Raw genomic sequence first — 25877 nt, 5'->3', positions numbered from 1 at the left:
TCTAACATGCCTAAAAATATTATGGTTTGATCCAAAGACCCTCTTTTTCTTTAACTATCGTGATAAGGTTTTGTTTTGGTTTTTATTTTTATACAAGAGCAGCATTTATTTTAAGTTGTTTTATTTTAATATTACAACTTTTGTTTTTTTCAGCTGTGATGCCAATGGTAACTCTGCCTTTCATTTTGTTGAACTTACAAGAAAACCAGCTGGCATCTGATCGAAAGTATTATGTAAAATCTTTTCTTAAACTATCAGAGGGTGCTTCGATCATTTTTCTCCTTTGGTTTGTAGAGTTAGGACTGAAGTTTCACCTCTGATCACTATAGTTGCCATCACTTTTCTGTATTTAAAACTACTGATATTTGCTTTACTATATGAGGAAATGTTACCTAAGGATGTCTGGCATTTTCTTTCAGGGTTTTCCAGTTTGAGTGTTCTCAGTGTTCCTATGAAGATAATTGTTTTGTGTGCTGATGTTGAGTTTTTGTTTGTCTTTTTTTTCCAGTGTTTTTTTTTTTTTCTCAGTAGTTTTGTGTTAGCACTGATTAAGCTTAATTGTCTCCATAGCCAATGAAATGTTAAAGACTATGGGGGGAGTCTTTTTTTTTTTAACATGTCATTGTGCATCTGTTAAATCTTGATCAGGGTTTCAAGAATGACTGCAGTGGGTTTTGGAAACAAACTTAACATTATTGATTTGGGGTTTCCCAGAGATATAGTTCACAGTTAATTGTTGAACTCTAATACAACTGACCATTTAAAATTTAACAATGGCTTATTTTTTTAAACAGTGTCAGCTGTTAAATCTTGACATTTCAATTGAAACATGAATTGTAGTTATAACTCAATACAAATTCAACAGTTGTATTTGGAGTTAAACTATTTTAATAAATAAATTCATTTAATGAAACTGAAAAGAAAAGATTTACTTGAAAAACAGAGGGACAAAGAGTGGGAGAGAGAGAGCAAGAGCAAGAGCAAGAGAAGGACAGAGAGAAATATAGCTATCCTTTACTGGCTTCAACAAGGGCTGCACCAGGGCAATGTCAGGAGGCAGAAACTCCATCTCAATTCCCCATGTGGGTGACAGGGTCTAATGTTGAGTCATCATCCACATCCTTTCAAGATGCATTAACAGGAAGTTAGATTGGACAGGCAACAACCAAGACTGGGACCAGCACTGCAATCTGTGATGCCACAGCTGCAAGTAGTATCAACCTTCCATGTGTGCCACTCTATACACCTTTTGATGATTACTCATGGATAAACCTGTACACATACACACACAACATATATACACACAGATGTATGTAATCTGATATAAATGCAACCCTAAAAGACAAAGGATTAAAGTAATATTTAGTTCTCTCTGGATATACTACTCTTTTAATAGTCCTGATATAGTCATTATTGTCACATGAAGCCTCATTTTTAATTTTCAATAGTACCTACCACATTCAAATCAGTGATATGCACATGTGTATTTGTATATCAATCAGTTCACAGGTAGTACCTTAATTTTAAGGATAGTGTACACTTACCTGTGTATTTTGGGGGATTCATGTATACATATACACATATTGAATTTGTTTTTCACTCACTTGTCATTGATGGATTCCACAAAAGTAATGGATGTTGATTCCTTTGGCTGTGAGCTAAGGGAATATAAAGATACAAAGTCAGAAATCACACAAGATTTTATCTTAACATTTTTGCTCAAATAACTACAGTTATTCTGGACATGAACTGGTTGATCTCCAGATGGTCATGTTACACTGGTGTGTATTTCTATTAGAAATGAAACTTTATGGGGGCCAGTGTAGTAGCATAGGTGAAGCTGCCACCTAGGACACTGGCATCTCAGTTGGTGCTTGATCACTACTTGGCTGCTCCAATTCCAACCAAGCTCCTTGCCAAATGTCCCTGGAAAGCAGCAGAAGAAAGTCTAAATGCTTGGGCCATTGCACTCACATAGGTGACCTGAAAGGAGGTTAGGCTTCCTAGCTTTTGCCCAGTCTCATCCCAGCTAATGGGGCCATCTAGCGAGGGAACCTGCAGAGGATAGATCTCTCTGCCCCATCCCTCCTTGTATTTCCATCTTTCAAGTAAGAAATAAAACTTAAAAAAGAAAACACAAATGAAACATCACATGTATGCATATACACATATTGAATTTGTTTTTCACTCACTTGTCATTGATGGATTCCACAAAAGTAATGGATGTTGATTCCTTTGGCTGTGAGCTAAGGGAATATAAAGATACAAAGTCAGAAATCACACAAGATTTTATCTTAACATTTTTGCTCAAATAACTACAGTTATTCTGGACATGAACTGGTTGATCTCCAGATGGTCATGTTGTATCACTGTTTGAACTTGGTGTGTATTTTTATTAGAAATGAAAAATTATGGGCGTCAGTGTAGAGCTATAGGTTAAACTGCCACCTAGGATGCTGCCATCCAATCTGAGCACTTGATCTCCACCTAGCTGCTACACTTCTGATCAAGCCCCCTGCCAATGTGCCTGGGAAATCAGCAGAAGATGGCACAAGTTCTTGCAGCCATTCACCCACATCGGAGACCTGGAAGGAGTCTCTGGCTTCCTGGTTTTTGCCCAGTCTCACACCAGCTATTGGGGCCATCTAGTGAGGGAACCTGCAGAGGACAGATCTCTGTTTTGGCCCCCTCTATATATATATATATATAGACAGATCTCTATATTTGGCCTCAAATATAGAAATAAGATAATAAAAAAAACAGAAATAAAACATCAATTCCACTAAGAGGTAGCTACATGCTGTGAAAATCGCAAGGCTTCTGGATTATGTGAAGCTCTTGATTATTACCTAAATTCCAAGGAATGACTCCAACTTAAAACTTTTCTTATGCATTAGTTTTTTATTTGAAAGACAGAATCCCAGAGATGGAGACATTGAGACATCTTCCAGCTACTCGGTTACTCACCAGATGCTTGCAATGGCAGGCCTTAGGCTAGAACAAAGCCTGAAGCCAGGAACTTCATCTGGGTCTCCTATGTGGGTGGCAGGGACTGAATTACTTGCCAGAAGCATTGAGAGGGAGCAGGATCAGAACTGGTACAGCCAGGACTCAAACCATAAGTCTGATATGGGATGCCAGTGTCGCAACTGGTGACTTGACCCAATACATCACAGCACCAGCCCCAACAGCTTTTTGTTTCTCAGCATTTACTTTGAATTCAATTTACTTTTGGTATACATCATTCCATACCACCTATGTTCCCAATTCTCAAGTCTCTCCATCGCCTTCCTACTTTCATACAGGATTCACTTTTCTTCTCCAAACATACAGTCAAGTAATGCAGGCCTAAGCCTGTGGCACCCTCCAATATATATATTTATATATTAAAATAGATTATATATTATATATAATAATATAATTATATTATATAATAACATAATTATATTTTTATATATAAGTTATATATATATATAAATTCAGTTATTTACAGATCCTATACTGAAATGATTTAAATTATGTCAAATATAGTCTATGTTGCTAAGGATACTCCTCATGGTAAGTATTATATATCTTGACTTTTGTTTCTTTTCACGGCTTCTGTGTATATAATGTGTGTGTGTGTGTTTGTGTGTGTGTGCTTCCATGTTCTGAACATAGTTTTAGTATACACATGTATATCTGTGTACACATGTATATCTGGAACAAAATACCATTCTTGTATCAGATCCCAAAGAAAAGAGATTGTTGAAGTGCCTGAGAAAGAATTCAAAAGAATTACGGATGGTCAAAGAGATACAACTGAACACAGACAAATAGTTAAAAAAAAATTAGAAAACAATGCACAAAATCAATGAGATAGTCAGGAAGGACGTAGACATCCTGAAGAAGAACCAAACAAATCTTGGGGATGAACTCACCAGATCAAATAAAAAATACAGTTGAAAGCCTCAACAACAGACTTGATCAAACAGAAAAAAGAATATCTGAATTTGAATACAGATCATTTGGAATATCATCTCAGTCATCAAACAAAACAAACAAAAAAGTAAAAAGACAGAATGAAGACAGTCTATGAGACCGTTGGGAAACTACCAAACAAATAAATATCCAAGTTATGGGAATCCCTGAGAGAGAACAGAGGATTAATGGACTAGAAAACCTACTCATTGAAATAATGGCTGAAAACATCCCAGGTTCCTTCCATACCTAGAGAAAGATATGGACATGCTAGGATAGAAGGCCCACAGAACCTCAAATAGACATGACTAGAAAAGAACTTCACCATGACATATTCTGTCAAACTCTCTAAAGTACAACACAAAGAATATTAAAATCTGCCAGAGAAAATTATCAAGTGACCTTCACTAGAAACATCATTAGAAGAGTAACCGTGGTTTCAACAGAAACAATACAGGCCAGGAGAAAACAGAAAGATATAGTCAAGTTCTGAAAAAAAAAGTCTATCAGAATACTTTGACCAGCTTAGCTATATTTCATGAATGAAGAGATAGATATTCTGAGACAAACAAACATTGAAGAAAGCTGTCTATATCTGAACAGCTTTATAAACAATGCTTAAAGGAGTTCTATAGATAGAAACAAAGAAGAGAAATATACTTTTGCATGGAAATTGCACTTTGTGTATTTGTAATGAATATCTTTGGCCTATGGGAAAAATGACTCAAAATTCATGTTCAGTTTTTCTACAAAGAGACAGACTCCTATCCATTAGCATACTGAACATTTCCTTTGAGCTTTGTCTAGGGGTTACTCAATGTGAATACCAGAAGGAAGAAATATTCCTCTTATGACATACTCCTCTTTAATCCAAATATATACAAAAACCTAGAAAAAGTAGCTACATATGCTACTGTGAGAACACATTAAAGGAGTGTAAAAGACTGTCTCTTGCCATGCTTCCTGCCTACAACTACCAAGTCTTTGCTTGCAAAATGGGTTCTCTTCTCCCTAGGATCACTGTGCATCACACTCACAGGTATTTTGATATTTGCCTAGGTTCTAAATGGTGATAGGCTCTGGTTTCTAGTCTCTAAAGTTCACAAACATACCATGAGTACATATTTTCATTACTTATCAATAGTCCCCTTGAATGTAAATGGCTTCAACTCTCCTGTTAAAAGACAGACTAGCTGAATGGATTAAAATCAAAACCCATCTATTTGCTGCCTATCATAAACATATCTCACCAACTAAGATGCACGCAGACTGAAAGTGAAAGGAGAGAAAAAGATATTCCATGCAATTTTTGATGATTCATGCACACACCCATTCATATACACACACACCACATATACACACACAAATAAATATATGTAATCTGACATAAATGCAACCCTAAAAGACTAGTGTTTAAAGTAATAGTTATTTCACTCTGGATATACTGCTGTTTTAAGAGTCCTGAGCTAATTATTATTGTAACATTAATCCTCATTTTAAATCAAATATACCTACCATGATGTGCACACATGTATTTAAATATTATTCAGTTGACAGGTAGTAACATACCTGTGTCTTTTGGGGGATTCATGTATACAAATACACACTGAGTTTGTATTTCACTCACTTGTCACTGATGGATTCCACATATATACTAGATGTTGATTCTCCTGAGTGTGACCTAAGGGAATATAACGGTATATAATCAGAAGTCACACGAGATTTTATCTTATTATTTTAGCTCAAATGACTACAGTTACTCTTGACGTGAACACAATAGACCAAATGGGACCTAACAATATCTACAGAAGTTTTCATCCTAAAGTAGCAGAATACACATTCTTCTCAGCAGCGCATGGAACTTTCTCCAGGATTAACTACATACAAGGCCATAAAGCAACTCTCAGCAAATTAAAAAAAAATCAAAATCATACCATGCATCTTCTAAGACCACAATGGAATGAAGCTGGAAATCAGCAACTTGAGAATCTCTAGAGCATATGCAAACACATGGAGTTTGAATAACACGTTCCTGAATGAACAGTGGTTCATAGAAGAAATCAAAAGAGAAATCAAAACTATTCTGGAAATGAAGATGACAACACTTAGCAAAACTTATGGGATACAGCAAAAGCAGTGTTAAGAGCAAAGTTTATAGCAATAGGTGCCTACATCAAGGAATTGGAAAGGCACCAAATAAATGACCTATCATTGCAACTCAAGGATCTAGAAAAATGACAGCAAAGCAAACCCAAAGCTAGTAGGAGAAAAGAAATAATTCAAATTAGAGAGAAATCAACAAAATTGAATTCAAAAAACAATACAAAAGATCAGCAAAATGAAGACTGGTTTTTTGAAAAAACAAACAGAATTGAAACATCATCAGACATTACCACAAAGAGTTGTATACCAGCAAACAGGGAAATCTATCAGAAATGGATTGATTCCTGGACACATACAACCTCCCTAAATTGAGCCATGAAGACACAGAAAACCTAAACAGACCCATAACCAAGACAGAAATTGAATCAGTAATAAATGCCCTCCCAACAAAGAAAAGCCCAGGACTAGATGGATTCACTGCTGAATTCTACCAGTCATTTAAAGAAGAACTAACTAAAACTCTTCTCAAGTTATTCAAAACAATTGAAAGAGAGGGAATCCTCCCAAATTCTATGAAGCCAGCATCACCTTAATTTCTAAACCTGAAAAAGATTAATAGAGAAAGAGAATACAGACCAATTTTCCTGATGATCATAGTCGCAAAAAGCCTCAACAAAATTCTAGCCAATAGAATCCAACAACACACCAGAAAGATCACCCACCCAGACCAAGTGGGATTTTTCCCTGGTATGCAGGGATGGTTCAACATTTGCAAATCTATATGTGATGCACTACATTAACAAACTGCTGAAGAAAAACCATATGGTTATCTCAATAGATGCAGAGAAAGCATTTGATAAAATACAAGTCTTTGATAGTTAAAACCCTCAGCAAACTGGACATAGAAGGAACATTCCTCAACAAAATCATGGCAATTTATGACAAACCCACAGCCAGCATCATACTGAATGCGGAAATGTTGGAAGCATTCCCACTGAGATCTGGTACCAGATGGGGATGCCCACTCTCAGCATTGCTATTTGATATAGTACTGGAAGTTTTAGCCAGAGCCATTAGGCAAGAAAAAAAATCAAAGGGGTATAAATTGGGAAGGAAGAAGTCAAACTATCCCTCTTTGCAGATGATATGATTCTTTATTTAAGGGATCCAAAGAACTCCACCAAGAGACTATTGGAACTCACTGAAGAGTTTGGTAAAGCACCAGGATATAAAATCAGTACACAAAAATCAGGAGCCTTTGTACACACAGGCAATGCCACAGCTGAGAAAGAACTTCTAAGATCAATCACATCACCACAGCTACAAAATCAAATACCTTGGAATAAACTTAACCAAGGATGTCCGAGGTATCTATAATTAGAATTACAAAACTTTAAAGAAATAGAAAAAGGTACAAAAAATGGAAAAATCTTCCATGTTCATAGATTGGTAGAATTAATGTCATCAAAATGTCCATTCTTCCAAAAGCAATTTACTGATTCAATGCAATACTAATCAAAATACCACAGACATTCTTCCCAGATGCAGAAAAAAAAATGAATCTGAAATTCATATGGAGGCACAGGACATCTAAATAGCTAAAGCAATCTTATACAACAAAAACAGAGCTGGAGGCATCACAATATCTGGTTTTAAGACATAATACAGGGCAGTTATAATCAAAACAGCCTGGCACCGGTACAGAAACAGATGGATAGACCAATGGAACAATTAGAAACACCAGAAACAATCCAAAGATCTACAACCAACAGATTTCTCATCAGAGACCCTAAAAGCTAAGAGAGAATAGTGAGATATAGTCCAAGAATAAAAGAAAAAATTGTCTTCAGAATAGTGAACCCTGCAAAGCTCTCATTTATGAATGAAGGTGTAATAAAGACCTTCCATAAAAAACAAATTGAAAGAATTTGTCACCACCAACCCAGCCTTACAAGAGATGCTTAAGGATGTGCTGCACACAGAAACACAGAAACATAGTTATCACTATGAAAGAAGGTAAAGGCAGAAAACCTCTCAGTAAAAGTACAAAGGAAATACAAAATAAAAAATAGGAATGTTTATGGAAAGATGGTAGGGCAAAGTTGTTATTTATCAGTAGTCTCCTTGAATATAAATGGCCTATCTATCCAGGTAAATGACAGAGACTGGTTCAATGGATTAAAAAAGAAAACCCATCTGGGGCCAGTGCCATGGCTCACTTGGTTAATCCTCCACCTGTGGTGCTGGCATCCCATTTGGGTGCCAGTTCTAGTCCTGGTTGCTGCTCTTCCAGTCCAGCTCTCTGCTATGGCCTGGGAGGGCATTGGAGGATGGCCCAAGTGTTTAGGCCCCTGCACCCACATGGGAGACTGGGAAGAAGCCCCTGGCTCCTGGCTTCAGATTGGCACAGTGTCATAGCGGCCATTTGTGGAGTGAACCAATGGAAGGAAGACATCTCTCTCTCTCTCTCTCTCTCTCTCTCTCTCTCTCTCTCTCACTGTCTATAACTCTACCTGTCAAATAAAAAAAAAAGAAAACCCATCTATTTGCTGCCTACAAGAAACACATCTCACCAACAAGATACACGCAGGCTGAAAATGAAAGGAGGGAAAAGATATTCCATGTGCTTTTTGATGATTATTCATGTAGACACCCATACATATGCAAACACACCACATATACACACACAGATAAATGTATATAATCTGACATAAATGCAAACCTGAAAGACAAGGGGAAATAGTTATTTCCTTAATAACAATTATATACTTATTTAAGAGTTCTGAGACAGTCATTGTCACATGAGGCCTCATTTTTAGTTTTCAAAAATATCTACCATGTCCAAATTAATGATATTCACATGTGTATTTTTATATCAATCAGTTCACAGGTAGTACCTTAATTTTAAGTATTGTGTATTATTACCTGTGTCTTTTGGGGGATTCATGTATACATATACACATATTGAATTTGTTTTTCACTCACTTGTCATTGATGGATTCCACATAAGTAATGGATGTCGATTCTTTTGGCTGTGAGCTAAGGGAATATAAAGATACAAAGTCAGAAATCACACAATATTTTATGTTATTATTTTTGCTCACATGACTACATTTATTATGGACATGAACTGGTCGATCTCCAGATGGCCATATTATATCACTGCACATGGTTTGTATTTTTATTAGAAATGAAGCTTTATGAGGGCCAATGCAGTGGCATTGATTAAGCTGCCATCTAGGATCCTGGCATCAGATCTGGGCACTCAATCTCTCCTTGGCTGGTCCACTTCCAATCAAGCTCCTTGCACAATGTGCCTGGGATATCAGAGGAAGTTGGTCTAAGTCTTGGGTCCATGTACCCACATGAGAGACCTGAAAGGAGGTTCTGGCTTCCTGGCTTTAGGGACCATCTAGGGAATGAATCTGCAGATGACAGATATCTCTGTCTTGTCCCCTTCATCAGTACTTCTACCTTTCAAATAAATAAAATTTTTTTAAAAATCAGAAATGAAACATTACATCCCACTAAGGGATAGCTATGTCCTGTGAAAATAGCAAGGCTTCTAAATTCCTAGGAGTGACTGTAGTCTTAAAACTTTTCTTAAAGATTAGTTTGTTCATTTGAAAGACAGAATCCTAGAGAGGGAGACATAGAGAGATCTTCCATCTACTAGTTTACTCCTCAAATGCCTGCAATGACTGGGCCTAGACTAAGCCAAAGCCAGAAGCCAGCTACTTCATCTGGGTCTCCCATGTAGGTGTCAGGGACTCAATTTCTTGGGCCATCTTCTGCTTGCTTCTTGGAAGCACTGGGAGGGAGCAGGATCATTAGCGGTGCAGCCAGTACTCAAACTGTAAGTCTAATATAGGATGCCAGAGTCAAGTGGTGGCTTAACCCACTGCACAAAAACATCACCCCCAACAGCATTTTGTTTCCTCAGCATTTCCTTTGAATTCAATTTACGTTAGGTACACATCACTCCAAACCACCTATATAACAATTCTCAAGTCTCTCAATCGCCTTCCTACTTTCATACAGATTTCACTTTCCTTCTCTGAACATACAGCCAAGTAACTGCAGGCCTGAGCCTGCAGCACTCTCCAAAATAACACTGGGTTGGGGCCACCAAACTCATATAGTGACGGAGCACTGGAGTATGAGAGACACATCCAGGTTCCATTAGTTCTGATCATTTCTGCTAAGGAAGTCACTGTTTCCTGTCCATTATTTTCTTTTTTGCTTCCCATAGATTTCTTTCATTCTGTGGCTCAATGCAGTAGAGACAATAAATGGAAAGCTTTAGTTTTATATATATATATATATATATATATATATATATTTACAGATCTGTAAGTTATTTACAGATCTTATTGTGAGAAGATTTAGATTATGTCTAATAGAGTCTAAGTTGCTAAGGATACTTCTCCCAGTAAATATTATATATCTTGACCTCTATTTCTTTTCATGGCTTCTGTGTATATTGTGTCTGTGTGTGTACATGTATGCTTTGGACAGATGTTTGAATATCAACATGTATATATATTAACATGTGTATAAATATAGCTATGTACACAAATTTATTTCAAAAATTTCATATAAAGTGTACATTACATTTTAATTATATTTTCACATTAATTATTTGAAATGCTCAAAGACACATTTATGTCTGTGTGCACATGTATGTCTGGAACAAAATACCATTCTTGTATTAGGTTCCAAAGAAGAGAGATTGATGAAATTCCTGGAAAAGTATTCAAAAGAATGATTATATGGTGGTCAAAGAGATACAACTGAACACAGATAAATAGCTAAACAAAATCAGAAAACAATGCACAAAATCAATGAGATATTCAGGAAGGAGATAGACATCCTAAAGAAGAACCAAACAAATCTTGGGGATGAACTCACCAGATCAAATAAAAAATACAGTTGATGTTGAAATCTTTACTTAGTACATACTAAATTGATCTTCTGTATATAAAGATAATTGAAAATGAATCTTGACGAAGAATGGGATGGGAGAGGGAGTGGGATATGGGATGATTGTGGGTAGGAGGGTGATTACGGGGGGGAAAAACCACTATAATCCAAAAGTTGTACTTTGGAAATTTATATTTATCTAATAAAAATTGAAAAATACAGTTGAAAGCCTCAACAACAGACTTGATCAAACAGAAAAAAGAATATCTGAATTTGAATACAGATCATTTGGAATATCATCTCAGTCATCAAACAAAACAAACAAAAAAGTAAAAAGACAGAATGAAGACAGTCTATGAGACTGTTGGGAAACTACCAAACAAATAAATATCCAAGTTATGGGAATCCCTGAGAGAGAACAGAGGATTAATGGACTAGAAAACCGACTCATTGAAATAATGGCTGAAAACATCCCAGGTTCCTTCCATACCTAGAGAAAGATATGGACATGCTAGGATAGAAGGCCCACAGAACCTCAAATAGACATGACTAGAAAAGAACTTCACCATGACATATTCTGTCAAACTCTCTAAAGTACAACACAAAGAATATTAAAATCTGCCAGAGAAAATTATCAAGTGACCTTCACTAGAAACATCATTAGAAGAGTAACCGTGGTTTCAACAGAAACAATACAGGCCAGGAGAAAACAGAAAGATATAGTCAAGTTCTGAAAAAAAAAGTCTATCAGAATACTTTGACCAGCTTAGCTATATTTCATGAATGAAGAGATATATTCTGAGACAAACAAACATTGAAGAAAGCTGTCTATATCTGAACAGCTTTATAAACAATGCTTAAAGGAGTCCTATAGATAGAAACAAAGAAGAGAAATATACTTTTGCATGGAAATTGCAAAAGTATATTTAAAAATTATTTATTATTTAAAATATTAAATTAAATATTAATTAAAATATTTATTATTTAAAAATTTCAGATGAAATCAGTACAGTTATTCTAGATACAAATGGATTTTTACTCGTTTCTATCTGACCCTATCCTTTAGTAATGTTGTATTAGGTTAGTTACATTTAAAGTGACTTTAATACAGTGATATTAATCGGTGACTTTTTCATACTTCTCTGAGTTCACTGTATAAAAGTCCTTTAACCCCTTTACCCACATGGGAGACCTAGAAGAAGCTCCTGGCTCCTAGCTTCAGCCTTGCCCAACCCTGGTCCTTGGGCCCATTTGGGGAGATGGCCAGGGGATGGAAGCACTCTCTATTTCTCTTCTCTGTAAAATAAACAAAGAAATCAGCCGGCACCGTGGCTCACTAGGCTAATCCTCCGCCTGTGGCGCCGGCACCCAGGTTCTAGTCCCGGTTGGCATGCCGGTTCTGTCCCGGTTGCTCCTCTTCCAGTCCAGCTCTCTGCTGTGGCCCAGGAAGGCAGTGTAGGATGGCCCAAGTCCTTGGGCCCTGCACCCACATGGGAGACCAGGAACTTTGGGGGACATCGCTGTGGTGTAGCGGGTAAACCCCAGTCTGCAGTGCCAGGCCTCTCACATGGGTGCTGGTCGTGGCTTAGCTGCTGCACTTCTGATCCAGCTTTCTGCTGGTGCACCTAAGAGGGCAGCAGAGGACTCCTGCACCCACATGGGAAACCTAGAGGGAGCTCCTGGCTCTTTAGTTCATACTGGCCCAGTTCCAGCCATTGCAGCCATTTGGGAAGTGGACCAGCATTTGCAAGGCCTCTCTCTCTCTGTCTCTATCTCTGTCTCTGTCTCTGTCTCTGTCTCTCTCTACCTACCTACCTACCTCTCTAACACTTTCACATGAATAAAAATAATTCTTTTAAAGAATTTGTTTGAACTCACCATTCATTAGGGTCTTCCATAGTGACAGAGTTCAGTTTACCCTGGTTTGGGCTAAGAGATTATAAAGCAAAAGTACACAATCAGAAAGGATGCTGATTTTAAGCTAAGTTTTTCAGATGAAATCAGTACAGTTATTCTAGATACAAATGGATTTTTACTCATATGTTTGGGGGTCCTTCCAAAAGTTTGTGGAAATTAAATAAGAACGTAAGTACTTTAGTGCAAAATAATTTTATTTTTATTTATTAATGATGTTGATTCATCCATGTGTGACCTATTATAAACTTACTTTGTTGGATCCGAGAGCTATAGGTACTCATAAACTAGGTGGTCTTTAGTCACTACTTAAACCCAGTGTTGATGTTATTAGGAACACGACTTCATATTTCAGGTATAAACTTCTTAGTGATATGAACTTAGTAATGCTCTAGATATAATTAAAACTATTATTAACTTAGTCCCAGAGAGAGATAGCCCTTTGTGGTGTCACTTCCTTCAACTCAACTTCAATTTGTAGGGACACATCACTCTCACCTCACCTAAATTCTTGATTCTCAAGTCTCACCTTCACCTCCTTACTTTCACCCATGTTTGTGGTTCTTGTCCATGAGATATGGTCAGGTAGCTGCAGACCTGAGTCAGGGTTCATTCATCCAATAGTGTGTCTGGCATGGGTTATGGGTGTCTTGAGGCTTTGGGACATTTCTAGGGTCTGTTAGTTTTATTTTTCTGTGCTTAGGGCTCCTCTTCTCTGTGCTCAATTTTACCTTCTCCTTAGTGCAAACAGGATTCCTCCTCAATTCCTTTTTGTTATAGAATGAATATTGTCCCCCGAATTTGATTGTTTCTATCCTTAGCCTGGTAACTCACAATGTGAGCTGATGTGCTAATAGGCTCACTGGAAACTAAGCAGTTAAGACGAGGTTCTATTGGCATAGAGTGAGCTCCTGATCCAATATGACTGGTGCCCTTATAAAAAGAAAAATGTGAACGCAGGCACAAACAGAAAGCATGCCATGTGCATATGTGAGCAGAGACCTGGGTAAGGAATCTAAGTGCCAAGGAATACCATAGATGGACAGCAATTGGCAATAGCTAGGAGAGAGGCATAGAACAGATACGTTGTTACTGACCTCCAAAAAGCCTATGTGCAGTAGTTCATTTTCCAGTTCTAACCCCTAGGTCTGTTATATAATAAACTTGTTTAAGACACTCAGCTTGTCATGTGTTGTTACATTAGCTCTAGCAAATGAACACTGCCCACTCTACTACAGTTGCATGCACAAATGATCTGATAGTTTTCCAAGAATTTTGGAACTAGTTATCAAGATGGGAAGAAGTCTGTTTCTTCTGACCTGTTCCTCTTTTATAGAACTGGATGCAAAAAAGGAAAAAAAGTTACAAACAAAAGCTGGCACTGCCAATACTTTAGAAACAGTTTTGAAGGAAATCTACATTTAATATGTATTTAGACATATGTGTATATATCTGTATACAAGTAGGTATCTGACCTTTCATTTTCGACTCCGCCATGAGTGGATACTGCTTCATTTAGAGCAGGGCTGAGGATTAAATTGTACATAATCAAACACCACGTGAATCCATGAACTTCACTTTTTATTCAAATTAGTTGTAATTGATCTACAATTTTAAATTGGTTAAACTAAAAAGTCGCAGTTATTTAAAAATTTCAGATGAAATCAGTACAGTTATTCTAGATACAAATGGATTTTTACTCGTATGTTTGAGGGTCCATCCAAAAGTTTGTGGAAGTGTGTCTGGCATGGATTATGGGTATCTTGAGGCTTTGGGACATTCCTAGGGTCTGTTAGTTTTATTTTTCTGTGCTTAGGGCTCCTCTTCTCTGTGCTCAATTTTACCTTCTCCTTAGTGCAAACAGGATTCCTCCTCAATTCCTTTTTGTTATAGAATGAATATTGTCCCCCGAATTTGATTGTTTCTATCCTTAGCCTGGTAACTCACAATGTGAGCTGATGTGCTAATAGGCTCACTCCTTTTTGTCCAAAGTAAAAAAGTTTTATATGGTGGAAATTAAGTTCTTAGGCCTATAAAGTAAATATTCATGCCTCAAGACTTTTTGAAAATTTTATTAACTGTAACAATTTCATTATCTATGGGTTTAATGATATTAAAACACATGTACACAGCATACACTGACCAAATCAGGGTAATTAGCATTTTCATCTCATTATTCTTTCATTATGTTTGGAGATGCTGAGGTTCTCTCTTCCAGTTCTTTGTGAACTATGTAATAGGCTATCGTCACCCCACTGTGCTGTGGAACTCTAGGACTTTCTCCTTCTAACTTTCTTTCGATACCCATTGTGCAGCCACTCTCTGTAACTACCTCCTAGACCTCTTCAAGTTCTAAGTACCTATACCTCTTGTCCCATCTGATTTCCTGCTTTAACAGCCTCCCTCTCACCATCTCCTTGATTAAACCCATCATGGTTGCCTTTCCTGCTCCATAGATAGGGTTGACTCACTGCAGGCTAGAAGCAAGAGTTCCACCCAGTGTGATGGTGGGTTTGGGCTGAGTGGATTAGCCTCACGTGGTGGCAGTGCCCTGGAGCATGAGGGATTAATCCTGGGAAGATTAGCTCCTTTCTTTGCACTGAGGCCTCCTGTGCTCCCTGCCTACATCTACCAAGTGCTTGCTTCCAAAATGGGTTCTCTTCTCCCTTGTGTCACTGTGCATCTCACACACAGGTATTCTGATAGTTGCCTGGGTTCTGAATTGTGATAGGCTCAGGTTTCTGGTTTCTGAGGTACACAAACATATCATGAGTACATATTTTCTGACCTGGCTCACTTTTTTACATCTAGGTAGAAAACACAAACAGGTTACACGCAGACACTGACAGGCTGTAAATTAACTGTGTGTTGTCATAACGACTCCAAAATGGTTTCCCATGCAGATAACAGAAAACAAACTCACCTATTATTGACATTCTGGTTAGGGACAACCAAAATGTCTGTCAACGGGTTATCATCCCTGTGAAAACAAACGGAAAAAAAAAAAAACCATCAGACAATTTGGATGAAATGATGCTCTTTCCAGACAGGAGTTTCAGGGAACAAAGAATAAGTCATACATGCGAAAGCCTAGAGACACATGATGGGAACTAAAGCCACAGTTTAGGATCATGGCAGCGAGACCTGTAAGCCTGCCTCAAAATACGCTTGTGTGTGTATGTGAGGGGGCGTGTGTCCTTGTGAATGTAATTATTTACTAGAAATAGAAGGAAGCAAGGGGAAGCACCAATGTGATGGTTAAGATTCCTTCCCCACATTCTGTTCTCTGTCTCGTTCTGGTCAATGTCAGAGAACTTTGGGAAGTGAGAGGGAAATGACAGTGTAGGGATGGGGAAATCCATCTGGATAAAAGTGGACGTAAGGTTACAAATAAAGGGGTGGGGAAAATGCTGGAACAATGACAGTTGAATGGCAAAAATTAGTCCCTGGTGGCCATTTGGTTAGCCTGAAGCCAGTAATGTAGGTCAGCATCTACCTAAACTATAAGATTGTATAAACTGAAGAGAGAGCATGAGATCAGAATGATTATTTTTCTTTGTACTTTGTTTCTAGTATACCTTATTTTTTAGAGAAAATTTATTTGTGGAAAAATTAAAGTACTGAAAGTTTCCATATACTGATTATACTCATTCTGTCTCAGACAGTTTCTTCTATTCCTAACACCTTATATTCTTGTGGTACACTTGCTAATATACCAAATAAAACCCATAGTTGAGGTCCATTCATTGTATTGCACAGTTCTATGTGTTTTGCTAAATGCATGGTGTCATGGTCCATCATTACAGCATAAATTTCCCTGCCCTAAAACTTCCCTGTCTCCTACCTATTCATTCCTCTACTCATCCACCAGTGCCTGACAACTACTGCTCATTTTTCCTGTCTCTATACCTTTCTAGAATGTCATATAGCTAGAATCATATAGTAAGTAGCCTTGTCATATTGGCTTCTTTAACTTAACCATATGCATTCAAGGTTTCAGCAAGCTTTGTCATGGCTACATGGTTCAAATATTTTTAGTGCTGACAAATATGCCATTTTATGTACATGCTGGTTTGTTTATACACTCCTCTATCGAAGGATATGTTGGTTGCTTCCAATTCTTAATAATTATGAATAAAGCTGCTAGAAATATCTGTATGTCAGTTTCCATGTGGACATAACTTTCAAGCCAATTGAGTAAATACTTAAGGGTGCATTTTCTGGGTTGTATAGTGAGACTATGTTTGGCTTTGCAAGAAACTGTCAAACTGTTTTGGAAGGTGGCTGCATATTCTTGCATTCCCACCAGCAATGAATGAGGGTTCCCACTGCTCCACATCCTTGCCAGTATTTGGTATTTTCAGTATATTGGTATATTTCAGTATTTTGGCATATTTCAGGGATTTTAGCCCTTCTAATAGACATTTTTTTAGTATCTTATCGTGTTAATTTGCAATTCTCTACCACTGTATGACTGTGAGCATGTTTTGATATGCTTAAGGACTGTCTGTATATCTTCAGGGTGAGGTGTCTGGTCAAAGGATTGTTATGTTTTCCCACAAAAATCATTCCTTAAGAACAGGTCTTCAAAGAAGGAGGTACCTTTCTCTGAAGGGAGGAGAGAACCTCCACTTTGAATATGACCTTGTCTAAACAAGATAAGAGTCGGTGAACTCAAAAGGCTTCCATAGCCTTGGAAACTCATGACTGTTGCATAGGGAGATTACTGATGCCATAAACAGGAGTGTCAATTTGTAAAGTCAACAACAGGAGTCACTGTGCACTTACTCCTCATGTAGGATCTCTGTCCTTAATGTGCTGTACATTGAGACTTAATGCTATAATGAGTACTCAAACAGTATATTTCGCTTTGTGTTTCTATGGGGGTGCAAACTGTTGAAATCTTTACTTAATGTATACTAAACTTATCTTCTGTAAAAAAAAAAAAGAAGAAGAAGAAGAAATTATTAATTCCCAACTTGACTCTCGATGGGATTAAACATGACAATAGGTCTGATCTGATTTCATCATCATTTAAAAAATCATCTATTAGTTTTCACTTTATGTTTGTGTGGGAGCTAACTGTTGAAATCTTTACTTAATGTACACTAAACTGATCTTCTGTATATAAAGAGAATCAAAAATGAATCCTCATGTGAATGGAAGGGGAGAGGGAGTGGGAAAGGGGAGGGATGCGGGTGGGAGAGATGTTATGGGGGGGAAGCCATTGTAATCCATAAGCCGTACTTTGGAAATTTATATTCATTAAATAAAAGTTAAAAAAAAAAAAGAAAAAGGACTTGGATATCAAGAATTCCAAACTGAAAGAGAAATATGTGACAACATGCTGTGGATTTGTACTTAACAATGGAGAGTTTAGATTAATTATAGAGTTAAAGTCAGAAACAAACTCTACAATAAAAATGTTTTGGTAATTGTTAAATAAATCATTCCTTTATCATTACTTAATGGCCCTTGTTACAAATGACAATTTCCTTACTTTGAACTCTGCCTTTTCTGAAATTAATACAGCCATTCTTGCTTTTTCAAAATTAGTGTTAGCACGAAATGGCTTCCTCTATTCTCTCATTTTTATTCCACTTGTGTCTTTATACGTAAAGTAGGTTTCTTGCAAACACTATTTGGTTGGATATTATTTGTGATCGTTTCTATCTGACCCTATCCTTTAGTAATGTTGTATTAGGTTAGTTACATTTAAAGTGACTTTAATACAGTGATATTAATCGGTGACTTTTTCATACTTCTCTGAGTTCACTGTATAAAAGTCCTTTAACCCCTTTACCCACATGGGAGACCTAGAAGAAGCTCCTGGCTCCTAGCTTCAGCCTTGCCCAACCCTGGTCCTTGGGCCCATTTGGGGAGATGGCCAGGGGATGGAAGCACTCTCTATTTCTCTTCTCTGTAAAATAAACAAAGAAATCAGCCGGCACCGTGGCTCACTAGGCTAATCCTCCGCCTGTGGCGCCGGCACCCAGGTTCTAGTCCCGGTTGGCATGCCGGTTCTGTCCCGGTTGCTCCTCTTCCAGTCCAGCTCTCTGCTGTGGCCCAGGAAGGCAGTGTAGGATGGCCCAAGTCCTTGGGCCCTGCACCCACATGGGAGACCAGGAACTTTGGGGGACATCGCTGTGGTGTAGCGGGTAAACCCCAGTCTGCAGTGCCAGGCCTCTCACATGGGTGCTGGTCGTGGCTTAGCTGCTGCACTTCTGATCCAGCTTTCTGCTGGTGCACCTAAGAGGGCAGCAGAGGACTCCTGCACCCACATGGGAAACCTAGAGGGAGCTCCTGGCTCTTTAGTTCATACTGGCCCAGTTCCAGCCATTGCAGCCATTTGGGAAGTGGACCAGCATTTGCAAGGCCTCTCTCTCTCTGTCTCTATCTCTGTCTCTGTCTCTGTCTCTGTCTCTCTCTACCTACCTACCTCTCTAACACTTTCACATGAATAAAAATAATTCTTTTAAAGAATTTGTTTGAACTCACCATTCATTAGGGTCTTCCATAGTGACAGAGTTCAGTTTACCCTGGTTTGGGCTAAGAGATTATAAAGCAAAAGTACACAATCAGAAAGGATGCTGATTTTAAGCTAAGTTTTTCAGATGAAATCAGTACAGTTATTCTAGATACAAATGGATTTTTACTCATATGTTTGGGGGTCCTTCCAAAAGTTTGTGGAAATTAAATAAGAACGTAAGTACTTTAGTGCAAAATAATTTTATTTTTATTTATTAATGATGTTGATTCATCCATGTGTGACCTATTATAAACTTACTTTGTTGGATCCGAGAGCTATAGGTACTCATAAACTAGGTGGTCTTTAGTCACTACTTAAACCCAGTGTTGATGTTATTAGGAACACGACTTCATATTTCAGGTATAAACTTCTTAGTGATATGAACTTAGTAATGCTCTAGATATAATTAAAACTATTATTAACTTAGTCCCAGAGAGAGATAGCCCTTTGTGGTGTCACTTCCTTCAACTCAACTTCAATTTGTAGGGACACATCACTCTCACCTCACCTAAATTCTTGATTCTCAAGTCTCACCTTCACCTCCTTACTTTCACCCATGTTTGTGGTTCTTGTCCATGAGATATGGTCAGGTAGCTGCAGACCTGAGTCAGGGTTCATTCATCCAATAGTGTGTCTGGCATGGGTTATGGGTGTCTTGAGGCTTTGGGACATTTCTAGGGTCTGTTAGTTTTATTTTTCTGTGCTTAGGGCTCCTCTTCTCTGTGCTCAATTTTACCTTCTCCTTAGTGCAAACAGGATTCCTCCTCAATTCCTTTTTGTTATAGAATGAATATTGTCCCCCGAATTTGATTGTTTCTATCCTTAGCCTTGTAACTCACAATGTGAGCTGATGTGCTAATAGGCTCACTGGAAACTAAGCAGTTAAGATGAGGTTCTATTGGCATAGAGTGAGCTCCTGATCCAATATGACTGGTGCCCTTATAAAAAGAAAAATGTGAACGCAGGCACAAACAGAAAGCATGCCATGTGCATATGTGAGCAGAGACCTGGGTAAGGAATCTAAGTGCCAAGGAATACCATAGATGGACAGCAATTGGCAATAGCTAGGAGAGAGGCATAGAACAGATACGTTGTTACTGACCTCCAAAAAGCCTATGTGCAGTAGTTCATTTTCCAGTTCTAACCCCTAGGTCTGTTATATAATAAACTTGTTTAAGACACTCAGCTTGTCATGTGTTGTTACATTAGCTCTAGCAAATGAACACTGCCCACTCTACTACAGTTGCATGCACAAATGATCTGATAGTTTTCCAAGAATTTTGGAACTAGTTATCAAGATGGGAAGAAGTCTGTTTCTTCTGACCTGTTCCTCTTTTATAGAACTGGATGCAAAAAAGGAAAAAAAGTTACAAACAAAAGCTGGCACTGCCAATACTTTAGAAACAGTTTTGAAGGAAATCTACATTTAATATGTATTTAGACATATGTGTATATATCTGTATACAAGTAGGTATCTGACCTTTCATTTTCGACTCCGCCATGAGTGGATACTGCTTCATTTAGAGCAGGGCTGAGGATTAAATTGTACATAATCAAACACCACGTGAATCCATGAACTTCACTTTTTATTCAAATTAGCTGTAATTGATCTACAATTTTAAATTGGTTAAACTAAAAAGTCGCAGTTATTCAAAAATTTCAGATGAAATCAGTACAGTTATTCTAGATACAAATGGATTTTTACTCGTATGTTTGAGGGTCCATCCAAAAGTTTGTGGAAGTGTGTCTGGCATGGATTATGGGTATCTTGAGGCTTTGGGACATTCCTAGGGTCTGTTAGTTTTATTTTTCTGTGCTTAGGGCTCCTCTTCTCTGTGCTCAATTTTACCTTCTCCTTAGTGCAAACAGGATTCCTCCTCAATTCCTTTTTGTTATAGAATGAATATTGTCCCCCGAATTTGATTGTTTCTATCCTTAGCCTGGTAACTCACAATGTGAGCTGATGTGCTAATAGGCTCACTCCTTTTTGTCCAAAGTAAAAAAGTTTTATATGGTGGAAATTAAGTTCTTAGGCCTATAAAGTAAATATTCATGCCTCAAGACTTTTTGAAAATTTTATTAACTGTAACAATTTCATTATCTATGGGTTTAATGATATTAAAACACATGTACACAGCATACACTGACCAAATCAGGGTAATTAGCATTTTCATCTCATTATTCTTTCATTATGTTTGGAGATGCTGAGGTTCTCTCTTCCAGTTCTTTGTGAACTATGTAATAGGCTATCGTCACCCCACTGTGCTGTGGAACTCTAGGACTTTCTCCTTCTAACTTTCTTTCGATACCCATTGTGCAGCCACTCTCTGTAACTACCTCCTAGACCTCTTCAAGTTCTAAGTACCTATACCTCTTGTCCCATCTGATTTCCTGCTTTAACAGCCTCCCTCTCACCATCTCCTTGATTAAACCCATCATGGTTGCCTTTCCTGCTCCATAGATAGGGTTGACTCACTGCAGGCTAGAAGCAAGAGTTCCACCCAGTGTGATGGTGGGTTTGGGCTGAGTGGATTAGCCTCACGTGGTGGCAGTGCCCTGGAGCATGAGGGATTAATCCTGGGAAGATTAGCTCCTTTCTTTGCACTGAGGCCTCCTGTGCTCCCTGCCTACATCTACCAAGTGCTTGCTTCCAAAATGGGTTCTCTTCTCCCTTGTGTCACTGTGCATCTCACACACAGGTATTCTGATAGTTGCCTGGGTTCTGAATTGTGATAGGCTCAGGTTTCTGGTTTCTGAGGTACACAAACATATCATGAGTACATATTTTCTGACCTGGCTCACTTTTTTACATCTAGGTAGAAAACACAAACAGGTTACACGCAGACACTGACAGGCTGTAAATTAACTGTGTGTTGTCATAACGACTCCAAAATGGTTTCCCATGCAGATAACAGAAAACAAACTCACCTATTATTGACATTCTGGTTAGGGACAACCAAAATGTCTGTCAACGGATTATCATCCCTGTGAAAACAAACGGAAAAAAAAAAAAAACCATCAGACAATTTGGATGAAATGATGCTCTTTCCAGACAGGAGTTTCAGGGAACAAAGAATAAGTCATACATGCGAAAGCCTAGAGACACATGATGGGAACTAAAGCCACAGTTTAGGATCATGGCAGCGAGACCTGTAAGCCTGCCTCAAAATACGCTTGTGTGTGTATGTGAGGGGGCGTGTGTCCTTGTGAATGTAATTATTTACTAGAAATAGAAGGAAGCAAGGGGAAGCACCAATGTGATGGTTAAGATTCCTTCCCCACATTCTGTTCTCTGTCTCGTTCTGGTCAATGTCAGAGAACTTTGGGAAGTGAGAGGGAAATGACAGTGTAGGGATGGGGAAATCCATCTGGATAAAAGTGGACGTAAGGTTACAAATAAAGGGGTGGGGAAAATGCTGGAACAATGACAGTTGAATGGCAAAAATTAGTCCCTGGTGGCCATTTGGTTAGCCTGAAGCCAGTAATGTAGGTCAGCATCTACCTAAACTATAAGATTGTATAAACTGAAGAGAGAGCATGAGATCAGAATGATTATTTTTCTTTGTACTTTGTTTCTAGTATACCTTATTTTTTAGAGAAAATTTATTTGTGGAAAAATTAAAGTACTGAAAGTTTCCATATACTGATTATACTCATTCTGTCTCAGACAGTTTCTTCTATTCCTAACACCTTATATTCTTGTGGTACACTTGCTAATATACCAAATAAAACCCATAGTTGAGGTCCATTCATTGTATTGCACAGTTCTATGTGTTTTGCTAAATGCATGGTGTCATGGTCCATCATTACAGCATAAATTTCCCTGCCCTAAAACTTCCCTGTCTCCTACCTATTCATTCCTCTACTCATCCACCAGTGCCTGACAACTACTGCTCATTTTTCCTGTCTCTATACCTTTCTAGAATGTCATATAGCTAGAATCATATAGTAAGTAGCCTTGTCATATTGGCTTCTTTAACTTAACCATATGCATTCAAGGTTTCAGCAAGCTTTGTCATGGCTACATGGTTCAAATATTTTTAGTGCTGACAAATATGCCATTTTATGTACATGCTGGTTTGTTTATACACTCCTCTATCGAAGGATATGTTGGTTGCTTCCAATTCTTAATAATTATGAATAAAGCTGCTAGAAATATCTGTATGTCAGTTTCCATGTGGACATAACTTTCAAGCCAATTGAGTAAATACTTAAGGGTGCATTTTCTGGGTTGTATAGTGAGACTATGTTTGGCTTTGCAAGAAACTGTCAAACTGTTTTGGAAGGTGGCTGCATATTCTTGCATTCCCACCAGCAATGAATGAGGGTTCCCACTGTTCCACATCCTTGCCAGTATTTGGTATTTTCAGTATATTGGTATATTTCAGTATTTTGGCATATTTCAGGGATTTTAGCCCTTCTAATAGACATTTTTTTAGTATCTTATCGTGTTAATTTGCAATTCTCTACCACTGTATGACTGTGAGCATGTTTTGATATGCTTAAGGACTGTCTGTATATCTTCAGGGTGAGGTGTCTGGTCAAAGGATTGTTATGTTTTCCCACAAAAATCATTCCTTAAGAACAGGTCTTCAAAGAAGGAGGTACCTTTCTCTGAAGGGAGGAGAGAACTTCCACTTTGAATATGACCTTGTCTAAACAAGATAAGAGTCGGTGAACTCAAAAGGCTTCCATAGCCTTGGAAACTCATGACTGTTGCATAGGGAGATTACTGATGCCATAAACAGGAGTGTCAATTTGTAAAGTCAACAACAGGAGTCACTGTGCACTTACTCCTCATGTAGGATCTCTGTCCTTAATGTGCTGTACATTGAGACTTAATGCTATAATGAGTACTCAAACAGTATATTTCGCTTTGTGTTTCTATGGGGGTGCAAACTGTTGAAATCTTTACTTAATGTATACTAAACTTATCTTCTGTAAAAAAAAAAAAAAAGAAGAAGAAGAAGAAATTATTAATTCCCAACTTGACTCTCGATGGGATTAAACATGACAATAGGTCTGATCTGATTTCATCATCATTTAAAAAATCATCTATTAGTTTTCACTTTATGTTTGTGTGGGAGCTAACTGTTGAAATCTTTACTTAATGTACACTAAACTGATCTTCTGTATATAAAGAGAATCGAAAATGAATCCTCATGTGAATGGAAGGGGAGAGGGAGTGGGAAAGGGGAGGGATGCGGGTGGGAGAGATGTTATGGGGGGGAAGCCATTGTAATCCATAAGCCGTACTTTGGAAATTTATATTCATTAAATAAAAGTTAAAAAAAAAAAAAGAAAAAGGACTTGGATATCAAGAATTCCAAACTGAAAGAGAAATATGTGACAACATGCTGTGGATTTGTACTTAACAATGGAGAGTTTAGATTAATTATAGAGTTAAAGTCAGAAACAAACTCTACAATAAAAATGTTTTGGTAATTGTTAAATAAATCATTCCTTTATCATTACTTAATGGCCCTTGTTACAAATGACAATTTCCTTACTTTGAACTCTGCCTTTTCTGAAATTAATACAGCCATTCTTGCTTTTTCAAAATTAGTGTTAGCACGAAATGGCTTCCTCTATTCTCTCATTTTTATTCCACTTGTGTCTTTATACGTAAAGTAGGTTTCTTGCAAACACTATTTGGTTGGATATTATTTGTGATCGTTTCTATCTGACCCTATCCTTTAGTAATGTTGTATTAGGTTAGTTACATTTAAAGTGACTTTAATACAGTGATATTAATCGGTGACTTTTTCATACTTCTCTGAGTTCACTGTATAAAAGTCCTTTAACCCCTTTACCCACATGGGAGACCTAGAAGAAGCTCCTGGCTCCTAGCTTCAGCCTTGCCCAACCCTGGTCCTTGGGCCCATTTGGGGAGATGGCCAGGGGATGGAAGCACTCTCTATTTCTCTTCTCTGTAAAATAAACAAAGAAATCAGCCGGCACCGTGGCTCACTAGGCTAATCCTCCGCCTGTGGCGCCGGCACCCAGGTTCTAGTCCCGGTTGGCATGCCGGTTCTGTCCCGGTTGCTCCTCTTCCAGTCCAGCTCTCTGCTGTGGCCCAGGAAGGCAGTGTAGGATGGCCCAAGTCCTTGGGCCCTGCACCCACATGGGAGACCAGGAACTTTGGGGGACATCGCTGTGGTGTAGCGGGTAAACCCCAGTCTGCAGTGCCAGGCCTCTCACATGGGTGCTGGTCGTGGCTTAGCTGCTGCACTTCTGATCCAGCTTTCTGCTGGTGCACCTAAGAGGGCAGCAGAGGACTCCTGCACCCACATGGGAAACCTAGAGGGAGCTCCTGGCTCTTTAGTTCATACTGGCCCAGTTCCAGCCATTGCAGCCATTTGGGAAGTGGACCAGCATTTGCAAGGCCTCTCTCTCTCTGTCTCTATCTCTGTCTCTGTCTCTGTCTCTGTCTCTCTCTACCTACCTA

General features: G+C 38.2%; 1 protein-coding gene across 8 annotated transcripts in view; it reads right to left on the bottom strand.

Annotated features, from left to right (window-relative positions):
• Positions 1 to 25877, bottom strand: part of LOC127489446 (phosphatidylinositol 3,4,5-trisphosphate 3-phosphatase TPTE2-like) — a 114715-nt gene that overhangs the window by 61954 nt on the left and 26884 nt on the right. For 2 of the 8 annotated variants that reach the window (XM_070048917.1, XM_070048918.1), the window contains 5 exons: positions 22358 to 22414; positions 9049 to 9102; positions 5588 to 5641; positions 2193 to 2246; positions 1605 to 1658 (listed from right to left, as the gene is read on the bottom strand). In XM_070048917.1, coding sequence (XP_069905018.1) covers positions 1605 to 1658; positions 2193 to 2246; positions 5588 to 5641; positions 9049 to 9102; positions 22358 to 22414 — 273 coding nt within the window. Of the gene's footprint in view, positions 1 to 1604; positions 1659 to 2192; positions 2247 to 5587; positions 5642 to 9048; positions 10360 to 12864; positions 20293 to 22357; positions 22415 to 25877 lie in introns of those variants that run through there. The other 6 variants (XM_070048923.1, XM_070048922.1, XM_070048925.1 and 3 more) reach the window with 6 other exon arrangements.

This window comes from Oryctolagus cuniculus, chromosome 9, assembly GCF_964237555.1.
Source record: "Oryctolagus cuniculus chromosome 9, mOryCun1.1, whole genome shotgun sequence".
Classification (NCBI taxonomy): Eukaryota; Metazoa; Chordata; class Mammalia; order Lagomorpha; family Leporidae; genus Oryctolagus; species Oryctolagus cuniculus.
Note: the sequence above shows the minus strand (reverse complement) of the source record. Positions and strands in the feature narration are given on the sequence as shown.